The 16,616-nt window shown below is 28.7% G+C and overlaps 1 protein-coding gene across 1 annotated transcript; it reads left to right on the forward strand.

Moving 5' to 3' along the window:
* The first annotated feature begins 14,356 nt into the window (after nucleotides 1-14,356).
* On the forward strand, nucleotides 14,357-15,833 carry LOC101239065 (beta-1,3-galactosyltransferase 1). Its single transcript, XM_065790571.1, has 2 exons — nucleotides 14,357-15,354; nucleotides 15,503-15,833. The coding sequence occupies exons 1-2, from the start codon at nucleotides 14,475-14,477 to the stop codon at nucleotides 15,766-15,768; spliced, it is 1,146 nt and encodes a 381-aa protein (XP_065646643.1). The 5' UTR covers nucleotides 14,357-14,474; the 3' UTR covers nucleotides 15,769-15,833.
* The last annotated feature ends 783 nt before the right edge of the window (nucleotides 15,834-16,616 follow it).

Raw genomic sequence — 16,616 nt, forward strand, 5'->3', positions numbered from 1 at the left:
CAGAACAGAACAATCTACTTTATTATTATTCTAAACCGTGGCAGGACCACTGACTAAGTATCCTACCTTAGATTTTATTGCTAAAAAAAATGCGAGGCCACCTTGCTCGCGCTCAGGTGGCCTCGCATTTTTTTTTCTTAGTACAAATAGTATAAAAAAATTTTCTTAGTACAATAAATACAAACAACGAAACTCATTTATTAAAATTCAATATAATCTATGCGTACAGTATTTTTATAAACAGTATTTTTATAAAATATTCAACTTTACATATACATCTATTATTATGTATGTAGCAATTTTTTTTTGCGTTCTACATAATGCCTGGCAACCATATGAAAGAGTATGCGGTTTCTAGTCTCATATACATTGACAATGACTGTGACAAATATATCTTTGCCCATATACACCTACACGTCTCAAAGGCTTTTTCTGTTTTTCCATCCTCCTAACTGAATGACTTTTTGTTTGTTTATTTATTTTATATAATATTGTCTTAACATTTTTACTGTTGCACAAGACATAATCTGAGCAGTGATGGGATGTTATGCTGGTTCCGGGTATTTGTTGTAGCGGTTTCTCTTTGAGCCATAGATCAGTGTTTATTCCATGTATAGGTGTTTTATCCATTGTGGATTCGATGAAGTATGGCTACATTTGCTAACAGCTATTGACAATAGTCCCATAAGTGGGGCTGCCCCCTCCCTGGGAATATCCTTGGTGAGTTGGTAAAGTCTAAAGTTGGAGACTCTCCTTGCATTGCTGATAAAGCCATCTTGGGTTCTTTGATTTACGACGGGCACTTCCCTTATTATTGTTGTGGCTTTTATATTCACTCCTTACGCTGGCTTTTGATTAGACTCGACGTTACAGAACTTACAACAAAGACTGATTTTTCTTTTACTAATTTATCACATTTACATACTATTTTTATTATTTTACATTAATGTTTTCATGAGGACGCTTGTTCCTTCCTTCTGACTTTGAGTCTTTATGCATTTTATGAGTTGAGTTCTTTATGTACATTTTAATATACAAAATCCTGGTACGTTTTTGGTTTTATATTGAAAAGATTTGTGGTTTGGATTTGTGTAGTATTATATTTGTTTGACGTCGCTATGCCATTTTTGTTTTTGTGAGCACTTTAATGTCTTCATTAACGATCTTTTTATTTTTCCTGACAACAATTTTGTTTTTAGTTTCTCGTTTGTTATAGTTTGTTATATTGCTATAGCTATAGTATGATTGTTGTTGGTATAAAAAATGTTGTGTTATGATTGTGTGCGAGTTACAATTTTTTGGTATAATGTAAGTAATGAATGATGTAAAAATAGAGACTATTTGTTTTCCATTTCACTTCTAAATTATAATTCTTATAGTTCAGACGTTCTTTTTTGGTGTTCTTAGTAATTTATGCGATTTTAATATTGACGATTTTTGCTTTTCTCCTGGTTATTCTTCTGATTATACATTTTATATTGACGACTTCTGCTCTTTCCTTGGCTATTCTTCTGATTATTCGCTTTTATATTAATATTATATAAATTATATTTTATATTTATAAATAAATATCAGACTTTAGAAATAGTTTAAATTTATATTCATTGTTATTTAACTATGAATCCTCATCGTGATCGAGACACTGGAAGAAAATGGGCTTCGGGTGCCGAAAAAAAAAGAAATAAGAAAAAACATACAGATATGTTAAAGAAAATTAAACCAGTGACAAGTTTTTTTAATATATCATCAGGTACTAACACAACTTTTGATGCAGGTGCTAGTACTTCGCAAGATGTTTCAGAAAAATTGGTAGATATTTTATCAGACCAGTCTGAAACATCTTTAGCGTCTTTATCTTTTGATGTTTTAAATTCTGAAGTTTCTGCTGTCCTATTACCAGACACCCATGAAAAAGATTTTGAAATGAATTTGTCTCAAGAGTCTTCGTTAGCTTCTAATGATTTTGTTTTAGCTTCGAATCCTCAATTGCATGAAGCACAATCAATATCAATATCAATATATTTTTTTCGATAAAAGATCTTACAATCGAGGTCATTTACAAATAGTTAAAAACTAATCTTAAGTAAATACCATGAAATAGCATTAATAATACAAAGAACAATGATAATAATAATGATGATAAATTATAAGAATAATAAGAAAATTATATGATAATAAATCAATATCAACTTTAAAACAACAATTGAATATAATGCACAGACAGCAAAGTTACAAACAGTTATGTACTGACAAAACGTAACAGCCTACCATGTAACTTAAACAATTACTGCAAAAAAAAAGTAACAATGTTTTAATAAATATAATAATCTTGATATCAATAATCATATAAATAAAAGTAGTATAAATATTCCATTAAAAAATAACAATAAATAAACAAACAAAAAATTTTCAATAATACTCACAAATAAAAACATGTCACCCACTTACACACAAACATTTAGTCACGAAAAATATAGAGTTTTCTCAATAAATGACAATAATAAAATAAAAAAGTAAATCATATCAAGCAAACACATATAGTCTTTCAAAAATAATAAAATTTTAAAAATATTCTTTTTCCTTTCTTCACAACAACACATAACTGATGTGGTTATTGTTTCCGACGACCCGGCGTTATGGCCTATTTCGTTTAATGAACGGTCTTGCAAATGAGATATCCTCATATCAGTTTATACTTTCACTTACAATTTGGCATGATTTATTGTTTGAAATTAACAAAGTAAGTAAAGTTATGCAGAATCCCTCGGCAGATATTTCTATTATGATAAAATTGGTGGAAACTACGAAAAAATTTTTAGAATCATTCAGAAGTGATGAATCATTTGAAGCAATTATTAAAAAATCTGAAGAAATAGCTATAAAATTAGGTACTGAGCCAGTATTCCCTCAAGTGCGGCTTAGCCGAAAACGACGTTTTTTTGAATATGAAGGAACTGATACACCTCAAATGGAAAGTCTAAATATAAAGTAGATTTTTTTAATGCAATAATTGATGTTGCATTAGTAAGCTTAAATGAAAGATTCAAAATGCTTGATTCATACAACAAAATATTAGGTTTTTTAACCCGTACCGAAAAAATGCGAAGTTCAGATGCAAATGAATTTTTTTTTTTTTTTAAACATCTTTGCTTCCAACAAGGCTGCAAGCAGCCACTAATTAAAGTTAGAAGTTACTGAAAGAGAAAAGATGAAGATTGTAGAGCAAGATAACGATTGACGGACGACTTAAAAGATTGCAAATTATATGAATCAGGAAAGCAAGATGAAAGAAGCGAATTCCAAAGAGCTGATGTTCGAGGAAAAAAACTAGACGAATAAGCGTTTTTGTGCACTTAGGAACAGTCACAGAAAAAGGATGACACTTAATTGAATGACGATTAACACGAGAATGAATTATAGTAGATGGTACAAGAGACGCTAGTTCTTTAGAGCAGTGCCCATTATAGTATTTGTAGAAAAGAGAAAAAGAAGCAACATTATGACGATGTGATAATGGTTGGAGGTTGGCTGCAAGAGCAGGTCCAACTATGTTTACAATGCATTTTTGCACCTTGTCTTAAAGAGAAAGGGCATCATTAGAAGATCCACCCCAGATATGGCAACAATATTCCATACAAGGCCGGATTTGAGATTTATAGAGATAGAGAATAGAATCCGAAGTAAGAAAGTGACGAGCTCGATAAAGAGATGCAACCTTAGCAGATGCTAATTTTGCAACTGATTTGATATATGGTTTCCAAGAAAGATTGGAAGTAAGAGTTAATCCTAGAAGATGAAGAGTAGGTGACTTATCGAGTACATCACCGTTCATAAATATAGGAAGATCTAAATTATTGCGATAACGATTGGCTGAAAAAAATTGAGTTTTATCTGAATTAAAGTTCACCAGCCACTGTGAGCCCCATGCTGTAGCAGAAGTGAGATCCTTTTCAAGCTCAAATGCCCCCTCCAAGCAATCAGAGTGTGATGGTTTCTTATCACGACAAGAATAAATGGTAGTATCATCAGCAAACAATGCCACCTTAGATGTGAGAATATCTGGAAGATCATTAATGTAAATTAAAAAGAGTATAGGGCCAAGGATAGAACCTTGAGGAACCCCTGAAGTTACAGAATAAGAAGAAGAGTGTTGTCCATCGAGGACAACTTTTATGCTACGATTAGAAAGGAAGGATTCAATGATCTTAAAGATGTTGCCGGATACACCATAAGAAGAAAGCTTATGGAGAAGACCAGCATGCCAAACTTTATCAAAAGCTTTTGAAATATCAAGAGCGATGGCCTTAACCTCTCCACCTTTATCTAATGCACGATAAAACCTGTCAGTTATTACTGTTAGCAAATCAGCTGTAGAACGAGAAGATCGAAATCCATATTGATGGTCAGAAAGTAAGCTATTCGATTCAAGATGAGAAATTAAGTGTTTGTTAATTAAAGATTCAAAAACCTTGCTTATGATAGGAAGAAGACTTATGGGACGGTAGTTAGACGAATCGGATCGCTCTCCAGAATTTTTGAAGATAGGAATAACAGATGCAGAATTGTTGAATGATTGTAGAATGATGCAGAATTGTTGAATGATTGTTGAATGATGCAGAATTGTTGAATGATTGTAAAAATTTAGAAATATCACTGAGAAATCCTAGAACAGAAAAATCGGACGTGAACCATGAAGAGTTATACTCGGAAATAAATACATTTTTAAGAATGGAAGCTTCGGCGGAATCGAAAGATGCACTGGAAATTTTGAAGTATATTACGGCAAATTCTTTAATCGAAATTTTTCCAAATTTATTTATTGCCCTACGAATTTTACTAACTTCCCCTATTTCAGTGGCAAGCGCAGAGAGGTCATTTTCCAAAATAAAACTCATAAAAAACTATTTACGTTCCACTATGGGTCAAGACCGCCTATCTGCATTAGCTTTAATTTTCATTGAAAATAAAATAAGTCGGTCCTTGGACTGTTCTGATTTAATTGATGAGTTTGCGTCTTTAAAAGTCAGAAAGGTTAAGTTTTAAGTCAATGTAATCGATCCTCCTAAAATCTGCGAAAAAAATAAATGGTATCGCATTTTGAGTAGTCTTACTATTGCATCTTCATCCAAAATAAAAAAAATACTTAATGTACTTTTAAAACCTATGTGCGTTTTTTGCTTCGTTACGTTCTAATAAATATCCAAAACACAATAGAACACAAGAATTAAAAACTCAACTAATATAATAGAAAACTTGCCTATGGCCTCGCATGTGGTAAATCCGCCACTGAGAAGACCACAATAATTAAATCGAGAATTATCATTTTTGACTTTTACCCAGGCTGTGTGGAGTAAAACACCTAGATTCATTTTAGCAAAAACATCGGCAACTGCTGTTAACTGTCTTGTTTAAGAGTTATTATCAAATTTATTATTCTCTTCAAAACTATATATCTATCACAAATAGATATATATGTAGTGAGGCTTGTCACACATAAACCATCGAAAATTTGATTTACAATTTTTACTTGAATGACTTTCGCGTAGGCAACAAAAGCAACATCTTTTTTCAATTAAAATATTTTTCCTAGCTAAAACATCAGTCACTAAATTACAATTATGAGATTAATGACTTTTTAAACAATAAACACATGTAAATAAATTTGCAGAAAATTTTGATTACGGAAATTATTTTGCCTTAAATTCTGGTTAAACTTGTTATTAAAGCGATTATCTGTTCCGTTAGCGTAAAAAGTGGGATTTCAAAAGTTTTCATAATTACTACGCATATTTTCTCTGGCACTTATTTCATTTTTTAATATTTCTAAAACGTTAATTATATTATAAGCTTGACTTCCGTTTAATTCTTATTTATAATTAAATTTAATTCTTGTGGGAATTTTTATAATAAGATAGGAACTAAAATTGATCCATACATATTTTCATCTACTGATAGATTTTCCAAACTCCGATTTTGTATTTCTATTGTATCAAACATTTTACATAATTCGCTTATCTAACATTCTTAATTTTTTCTAGTGATAACAATTTTTTCATATGAATTGAAATTAATAATTGGAAAATCTATTTTTTTAATATATTTAAAGCTACTGAATAGTTTTCATTAGATAAGGTTAATCCTGTAATTGCAGATAAAGATGACCTTTAACTGATTTGCAGATATACCTGACCTTTAACTAAATTTCTAAAATAAGTCATTTTTTGTATATCAGACAATTACCATATTCTTATTTATAGCGAAATCAAAATTTTCATAAAAAGTTTGCCAACTTTCTTGTTTACCGTCAAATAATTTCTAATTTAAGAGCGGAAGCTTAACTGTCTTGCTAATAAACTTATTCGAACTAACATCATCTACATTATTTTTATTAATAAAATTTTCTATACTTAAAATGGATCGCTTATAAAATTGGTAAACTCTGTACTCGTAATTTCTTCTTGTTCTTACTCCTCATCCACCTCAATCAAAGATGATATATCGCAATCAAACTGTGTAATTTTCAAATACTTATCGATGGCTGTATTTTTCAGACTCGTCAACTCATTCAAGCAATCTCCGTACATGTATATATATATATATATATATATATATATATATATTTAGAATTTCTATTTATTTCGTCATTTTGCACATTTTACAATGTTATCTATAAATTTAAACAAATATATATAATTACAAGCTGACTGGGGCAAGTAGAAGTCAAAATGACTTATCATCAAGCCCCTTTGTGAAATACAAAAAAAATACAATTAAATTTTACATCTTCCATATTACATAAAAGAGTGAAATTAATAAGTTTAAAAAAAAAATTTGAATTGACGGCCACCGTTCGTCCTCTGCGTTTATTAGCAAGATTAGACATAATAAGATTAAGAGAAGAAATAAATAACTATATTATCTATAATACAATTGCTACAGAAAACGTTTAACGTTTACCGATTAACGTCGATTCATTTTTTAGAAGGAAAATAGGGGTATGGATGAGGCCTAATTATTTTTTATGCAACATTAAACTAATGCTATTTCCATAAAATTGGTTATTACTACTTTAAAATTTCTGTGATGCTATTAACTATTTTTTTTTTTTTTTTCGAAAATTTAGAAAAACAAATTAAAATTTTGTGCCAACACTGACATGGCATGTCACATGTATGTAAAGGTTAAATTTTGTTATGAGGATTACAGTTCTTATGAAAAAAAAAACGAAGTTAAAGAGTATTGTTTTTATATATTTATTTTGTTTACTTTGAATCTTTTTAAATTTTCTTGCGTCATTTTTAAAATTTCTGTTGTCCAGAAAAGTTATTTCTGGATAACAGACGTTTTTCCTTTGAACATTGTGGGGACACCAGACCTTTTATATTAACCTAACTTTGTTTCACATTGTCATAGGACAACAGTCTTTATACCTCTGTAGATACTGCAAAAACTAAAAAAGGTCTCATACATACCTCATTTTCACAAAAAACTGGACAACTGACCTTTGTCTTCTAAGGTACAGATATTAAAATTTCAAGTTCATTTTAGTTTATAGTTTTAGTTTAGTTTATAGTTATTTTTAGTTTACTTTGACGTTTAGTTTTATCTTTTTTCTTACTTAAGACAACTTTATGGAGGAAATAAGGGAAATAAGTAAAAAAATTATAATTATATATTTATTTGTCTTTAATGCCTGGTAGAAGCATAACTGGTAGGGCTGAGTTTTAAAATTTATATATTTTGCAATAGATGAAAGAATTATTTAATATAAATATGATACTTTTAAGCTGTTCGCATTTTACTCATATTTTTATTAAAATAAAATCTTTCACACGTTTAACCCTTTTTTATTTACTCTCTTTTTTTTTTTTAGCATCCTCTTTATCCTGTAAAAATGATGAGGTTATGCTTTATATTTTGCTTAAATAAAATTGCAAATATTTATAATTTTTAATGTGGTGTAGTAATGGGGGTATGGATGAACCCTCCTTCAAATGGAGGGCTCATCCATACTGGGGTGTTGCGAGACACCGAAGAAAAAACAGCAACCAAAAGGTTGTAAATGTCTTCTATCAATGAAGATATTTATAACTTTTTTGTTGCTGCTTTTTCTTCACTGACTTATTTTTATATTTTTTAATTTTGTATTTTTTTTTTTTGTAATTTGTAATTTTTTTTTAAATAACTTATTACGTTGTATATTTGATTTGCTTTAGTCTTTTTCAGTTAAAATGTTATTTGTTTTTCACCAATTAAACTTAAATATAGTTAAATTAATTGGTAGTTTAATTTATTAAGAACACTGCTTTTAAAATTAACTAAGCCAAGACAATATATTTAGCTATATAAATGCAATTTATTTATATCTCAATTTGATTTTTTATCTTTAATGTTTATAGTTTGGCTCCTTGAAGCATTTGTTATTTTGCTTTTTAAATAAAATATTTTAAATCTATTGTGAGGTCTTAATTAAACTAAAGTTTACTAAAAGCCAACATGAAATAACGTCATAAAACAACACCGACAAGCGGCATCATGACAGCAACTTAAGTCTGACAACAGGCTACCGAAAAGCAAGTAAATTGTTTTCCAGTTTTTTTGTTTTTTTTATGTCTACTTATCTGTTACAATTTTTATTTTAGGTTTGTCATATGATGCATTAATGTTTTGAGTTGTTGTCTTGTCGGAAAACCCGTTTAACGCCATATCTTCAACAGCATAGGGCAGCATGATTTTATTGAGGATATCAACATATATATGTTGATTTATGATACCATTAATCAAATATATAGGGAGGACACCATTATATGAGAAGCGGTTCTACACCATGACTTTAACTCCACCATGTTTTACAGACTTTATGGTCACTTTTTGGTGGGCCAGTTCAGATGTTGCAAACTGCAAACGCTTAGCGGTATGTTTTTTTTTGTCAACAAAGGAACCTTTCGTGGACTGTATGCATAAAAACTTTTTTCTCTTAAGCACCAACGAATAGTTGTGTCACTCACATGTAATTCAAGACCTTTACCTTTGACTTGCTTGGCCGATGAAGATGGTTTGCTTCTAACATATCTTACAATTCTTCGGTCTTCTGGTATGGTAGTCTTACGTTTTCCACCTCGTTTTTCAACTTTTAGTTTTTAATTTAAAATCACCTTTGCTAAACATTCGAGAATACTTTGTAAATATGAGTAAGATTTACCTTCTCTATGATGCTTCAAAATAGTGTTGCGTTTTGTTGGTGTACAATGACGTCCTCGGCCCACTTTGAAAAGGTTTTTACTAATACGGACTTTCACAGAGTGCGGTTTCAGAGTATGACTTTTTCATAGGGGATAAATGAACAAAATGGCAACGTTGTTTAGGTTGTTTTTTAGGCGTTTTTAATGAATATAGATTTTTTAAAGCATAGTTTTTAAATTCGAAAAAATATTTTTTAGCGAAACATATAAAATAAATTTATACTACTATATATAAATTATGTGAAAATTAGTGGTGTTTTTTTTTTTTTCGGAAGACTGAGTTATATACACATTTTTAATTTTTTGATGTTGCACTAGGATTTGCTGTGGGAATTTTGCGTGTCGGTTTATTAATATGGGTGCGTAGAAGTTTAATACTTTCAAAGTTAGGAATTAGACAAAGGTTTTCCTTTTCTAAACTGGCAAATAGTTTGTACTCTTTATGTGGCCAGTCTGATATCGCTATGTTTAAAAGGATACTACCTATTAAACGTTTTACTACATCTCACAAAATGGTGTTTTTCAGGATAAGGAAGTATGAAGATTTTGATTCAGGATGATAGAACATGAGAAAGCATTAGTTTGATACATACCATTTGAAGTTGTGTTTGAATAAAACAGGCAGGTGATTTAGAAAAGTTCGACAATAGTTCTTTTAAAATTTCTCCTCCAACATTTTTTTCAAGTAACAAGTTTGGAGCAACTAAGACGCCAGGACCTATACCATATGAGTCATCCACAGTTTTTTTTCAAAGTGGTGACCACGACGGAAACTTTTAAAACTTTCAAATTTCTATTTACCATATATACGTCTAACAATGCTGGAAGTCGACTACCAAGTATTGAGTTTTTTTTTATGCTTAGCCATGAATTTGCGTTTTGCTCAAATTCTTATAACACAGGTCAACAACAAAAAAAATTTTTTCTGGTGCCGAGCAAACAATTTGTTTTTTGTATAGCATTTCTCATTTTGATTTCAAATATGTAACTCTTTTTTTACCATCAGGTCAAGTTGTAAAGATATTTAGGTTCAAATCTTAAGTATTTAGGGTAAAGTCCCTAATATTGTCGAAAAAAAAGTTATTCAAAAGTATGTCAACCTGGGTCTCAAAAGAAGCGTATTTTCATAGAGATTTTAGAAAACATAAATATTTTTCCTTAAAATTTATTGATAAAAAAATTATATAAAAAAATGCTATAGACTCTTAAATAAAAGTCAACAGAATGTTATTCACCAAAAATACACAAAATACTTATTTTTATTACAAATGAATAACATTTTTAAAATCTCTATGAAAATACGCTTCTTTTGAGATCCAGGTTGACATACTTTTGAATAATTTTTTTTTCGACAATATTAGGGACTTTACCCTAAATACTTAAGATTTGAACCTAAATATCTTTACAACTTGACCTGATGGTAAAAAAAGAGTTGCATATTTGAAATCAAAATGAGAAATGCTATACAAAAAACAAATTGTTTGCTCGGCATCAGAAAAAAAAAAATTTTTTTGTTGACCTGTGTAATTTAATAGGAAATTCAATAGGATCAGTAGGGTACATGTTCTGAATGTTAATAGTTTTTTTCCACTAAATGTTGTTGAATACTATTGTTTTCATCACTTGCAAATATAACTTTTTTTAGAATTCAACCTTTTTTACTCTAACAATGCCATTTTTGAAGTTGTTCAGTACATCAAAGCGATATCATTTTTTCCTCAATCTTATGAAAGTGTTTTAGAAATAACAATAATGCAAGAATATGGCAACACTGACACCAACTGGATATTCACAATAGGATTTCTGCGGAATGTTATTTTTAAATAACATTACAGCAGGACGAATTTGTTCTCCGTGATTTTTTTATAAGTCCTCTTACAAACAACGTATTAGGTGAACTAAAATTCGTTAAAGCTTTAACACTCACAACTTTTTCCCTCGTCAAAATAGAATATCCTTTTTGTTGTTGTCCTAAACTGCCTCCTCTTTTATTAAAAGCATACTTTTTAAATATAGATGGAATTATAAAAGGGTACCACGAATCGTCATTACTTCAAGGAGAAAAAAAAGGTGGGATGTTTGAAGGATTCAAGAAAGTTACGAATACAAAACGTCTTTCTGCTTTTCTTTTTATTTATTGAGTGGAAGGATAGAGTTTCAATTTATTTATTCTGATACGTGACTTATGTAAAATGCCACTTGTAGGTAAACCATAGTCAATTAGCCATTTTATAAAATCATTTTTTTTTTATTTGAAATATCATCCATTGTTTTTTATTAAAAAAAGATAGAGTTTGTAAAATAATTTGTTTTAACGGTTCTATTCATTCCTCTATAAAGTTGGCACCGAAATCTCATACGCCAAAACCGACCCGTTTGAAAGTCGGAGCATACACAAATATAAAATATATTGAGCATACACAAATATATAAAAAATATATTATAATTGAAGTTATACTTACTTTCCCTGTAAAAATTACCAAAATTTCTTTAAACTTTATAAACTTCTTTTTTTCTTTCTATAAAACAATAAGTATTTACAATTTTATGAAACTACATTAACTCAGGTTACAATAAAATAAGGTTTTACAATATATAAGTTTTATAACTGTTCATATATATATATATATATATATATATATATATATATATATATATATATATATATATATATATATATATATATATATATATATATATATATATATATAATACATATATATGTATATATATACATATATATGTATATATATACATATATATGTATATATATACATATATATGTATATATATATATATATATATATATATATATATATATATATATATATATATATATATATATATATATATATATATTCTACTTCTCATTTATTTTATTTTATATTTTTTTGTATTATCTGTTTTTTATTTTACACCCGTTGTGCGGAAAGATATCGAGAGTTTAGATATAGTTATAAAAAGAGGATATTCAAAATAGGTTAAAGGATGTTTTTTTGAAGAAAAACAAATTTTTATTAAAACAATTTTAAAAAGTTACAGGACTTTTACACAAAATTTATGTTGCGAACGCTATAGATAACACTTATATGTTAAAACAATATATCATAAAGTACGGGCTGGCAGTGATTGTCTAATCATATATAACAATAATTTTGCTGTATAGCATGAAAAAATTTGCAGAGAAGAGGAAATCTTTACTTAACATGCAGATCTTGCTACGAGTCGTTGTTATATTTTAGCTCATATGTTTAGTTTCAGATTTCCATTGGCAAAAAACGTTCCGAATACAAAAATATTATCAGAAAAAATCCGCCGTGTTTCTACGGACATGATAATTATATTTTAAAGTAATAATATTTCTGATGTTCCTGATTATTACCCTGATCACTGCCATTGGGTCAATTTTTGTGTTGCTAAACATATGGTGGCATCTGCTGTTCCTTATTGCACTCATAAAGTAGGGTTTTTCTCCAATAAATTCGCTGTGTCAATCGAGAAGATCGAATTTATCGCAGAAAAAATTTTTTTTTCAATTTTTATATTAAATAAAGAAGTTTTTGTATTTTATAAACTAACTTTAAAATCAATACAACCATATTTTAATGCATTCTCTCAATTAAAATAATTTTATCACAAATAACGGTATTCTTGGATGTATTGAATGCTCATATGCTCAATTTACTTATCTCATTCTTGTAAAATTAGTCTTTCTATATTATACAGAAGAAGAGTAATAATGAAAATACAAATAATTTTTTAGTGCCACTATTTGCATGCTCACAGCTGTAATAGCTAAAGTTGAGTCTAAATCACAAAACTTTAACAAGTCGAACACAAGATCTTTTGAACATATACAAGATCTCTTAAAATAACATGGCCTGTACAGTCAACTAACTTACAATTCTGTTACAAAATCTGACAGCCTTGCACCTTAGGCGAATCTCTTTTTTTAAGTCTATAAAGATTTCTTCTGCACCCAGAAAAAAACAACTGATGGATAGCATTCGTTGTTCATCGAACATCCTGGAATTTGCACCTGGCACCTGAATTTATTCCTCTAAATTTTTGTGCATATTTTTTAAAGATTTAAACCTTTCGCATACTTTTCCCAGCAACAACAACAAGTAGAATTCAAAGATAAGTAGAAATATTCTAATAGCTCTAATCGAATCAATCTTAAACGATAGAACTTTCTGCAATTTAAAAACTATTTAACTACAGTACAGAAATACTTATTTTCCGGGAAATTTATTAGTTTAGTTAGTATAGGGGGTAAAATAAACTTAATTCTTGTCATTAGAATTAATCAAATAAAAAATTATGAGTTCCGATTTATTTTTTTGTTAAAGGTTTTTACGTTACAATTATCAAAAATGTATAATTTTGTATGTATTACATTAAGTAATATATTTTTTAAATGAACACTACCTATAACTACCTATAACTATGAACACTACCTATAACTAAGAACATTACATCTCCTTTAAGAAAAAGACATTTTTTTATTTTTTATTTAGGTGCCCCAAGAGGTCCTAACGGTCTTGTCACAGAGCACCGCGGAAGTGCATTTAACCAGGAAGTTCATGCCTCCTTCCTTACCGTGACGCGAAAATATGTCCAGAGCTTGTTTCGAACCTGGATCTCCTGCTTATGAAGCAAGCGTTCTAACCACTGCGCCACGGCCGCACATTAGGTGGTCTCTAGTGATAAAAATATTTTTTTTAATTCAATTTGAGAAATTTTTTTTTGAAATTAGGCAAAAAAATTCCAAAGTTTTATCTTAGAACAAAAAATGTATGAGAGCAGCACATTTTGATTTCATAAATAATTTCTTTTGAAACAGTATAGATAATAATTTTACATAATAATGATTTGGTTTGAACGCAACAACAAAAAACCTGGTGGTCTTTTTGGTTCACAGTGCTTGAAAAGGTTTCTATTATTCAGTTTCAGGTATTACATGTTTCAAATAAACCGGAAAAAACTATTCAACTGTGTGTTTAAGCTGCATAATTTATGATTGATATTCATTTATTTCACGTCAATGAATAATATCTCAGCACGGCTTTCGAATACATCATTTACTTTTTTAAAATTAAAAGGCATCAAACTAAATTAGAAATTTCTTTAAAATGGTTTTTCTAGTATTCAACTTCATGATTTAATTTTGCTATTTTTAAGAAAACATAAAAAAAAAACTTTATATTTGAATATAGTTTTTAAGATGTAATGTCTAAGAATTTAATTTTAACAATAAAAAGAACTATGCAAAGATTTAGTAAAATTTCTTTATTAAAATACTTCTTTCTGAGTCTGGTTGTTACGGCAGCGCTCTTTGTCATCATTGAAATGCTGTATTTTCAAACAAAGGATAGTTTAAAACATGCAAAAGTCATTCAAAATTCGTATGATATCAATCACCATTTGTTAACAAGCGACAAAAATACAATTGCTAATACTACTTATAATAAAGATTCGCTTTCTTATGTCATTTTTGACAGTGTAAAACGAGACTGCAACATAATTTATTCAACGCTGATTATTATCACTTCACACGTAAGACATGTTAATAGAAGAAATAGAATACGACAAACTTGGGGAAACGAGTCAAAATGGAACTCAAAGGAAAAATATATCACTGTTTTTGTTGTAGGAAGAATATCAGATTCCGATATAATGATGAACATAGCTGAAGAAGCAAAACTATGGAGGGACATTATATTAGTAAATATACTTGAAGATTTTTACACGTTGGCGAAAAAAGTCATAATTGGACTAATATGGGCTAATCATAACATTAAATATAAACTAATTTTAAAAGGTGACGATGACATATACATAAACATTATTAACGTCTTAGCATTTGTGAAAGAAAATGATATAGAAGATGCTTACATAGGAAATAAAATAGAAAATGCGCTCGTCTCTAGATCTGGTCGGTATAAAGTAACCAAAGAAGAGTATGAAATTGATACATATGACTCATATTGCTCCGGTGGAGGATATTTTCTATCCGCATCTAGTGTGGAAAAAATGATACCGCTATTTGATTTGAATCACGTATTTCGAATTGACGATGCTTACATTGGAAAAATTGCACTTAAAGCAGGTAATGGTTTTAAAACTTACGACAAATAACGTAATTAAAAATGATTCAAATTAACAGGAATAATAAAAATTAAACTACAATTTTATCTTATAATTTATAAAACTTTATTTCTAGAGTAACACGATGTTTTTTCTTTATTTGAATTTAGGGATATTTGCCAGCCAAGGTAAAGGTTTTTATATGGATAATGCTTCTTGCAGTTATATGAAAGATATTATCGTTTCTCATCCTGCAGACAATATCGGTTGTATAAGTTTTCTATTTAGAAGGTTTTTGATTGACAGCAATAAACTGCCAAAAAGTTGGTCTGAAAAACAGTTTGAAAAAAAACAATGTTATGAAGCAAACTCCTTGTGTTTAAAAAGCAAAAAAAAACGTCCCAATGAAACCAGATCAAGCAAAAAACGCCATTAATTGTAAATAAACATATTAGTTCAATAATTTTATAACAAATAGATTAACTTTCGCTTAAAAAGAAATTTTCTTAGTTCTTAATCTTCACTACACAAAAATTTTATGAGCAATATTTATAATTATTAAAAAAGAATATATATATATATATATATATATATATATATATAATATATATATATATATATATATATATATATATATATAAACTATGTTAGTGTATTCTACAAATAGAATACTCATATTTATATATATATATATATATATATATATATATATATATATATATATATATATATATATACATATATATATATATATATATATATATATATATATATATATAAATTATGTTAGTGTGTTCTACAAATAGAGTGCTCAATGTTCTTAAAGAACGGAACAATAATAAATTAGTAAAAACACTTATCTAATTTTTAGTTGCCTTCAACAGCATGTTTCACCATCAGTAGGTTCATCAGGATGCTTCCTGATAAACTGCTATGTCTAAACGTATAAGGCATTATTTTTTTTTTTAAGTTGTGAGTGAGTTTTTCAAAAAAATGTTATATATTAATTATAAATAGGTAAAGGTTAACCAAGCATGCAACGTAGACAGTAGCTCATGCTGCTACCTATATTAATGCGTCTACATAGAAAGTTTTCCGTAATCTCCACAGGGCTTTGCCTTAGACCATCTACAAAACTTTTTTTCACACCTACACAAATTAAACGCCCATACACCCACACACAACAAAAAAAGAAATAACAGCTAAAATAAAAATTTTGTGTTTTATTATAAAATATTCTTAAACAAACAAACTTGAGAAATTGTTCTAAAAGTTAAGTAGGCC

The sequence above is a fragment of the Hydra vulgaris genome, chromosome 02, assembly GCF_038396675.1.
Source record: "Hydra vulgaris chromosome 02, alternate assembly HydraT2T_AEP".
NCBI classification, from domain to species: Eukaryota; Metazoa; Cnidaria; class Hydrozoa; order Anthoathecata; family Hydridae; genus Hydra; species Hydra vulgaris.

What these genes read in the sequence shown, in the direction of transcription:
- LOC101239065 (XM_065790571.1), top strand. Translation starts at nt 14,475, where the DNA reads ATGTCTAAGAATTTAATTTTAACAATAAAAAGAACTATGCAAAGATTT. An exon ending in AAAAATTGCACTTAAAGCAG is followed by an intron (nt 15,355 to 15,502) that starts GTAATGGTTTTA and finishes ATTTGAATTTAG; the next exon opens with GGATATTTGCCAGCCAAGGT.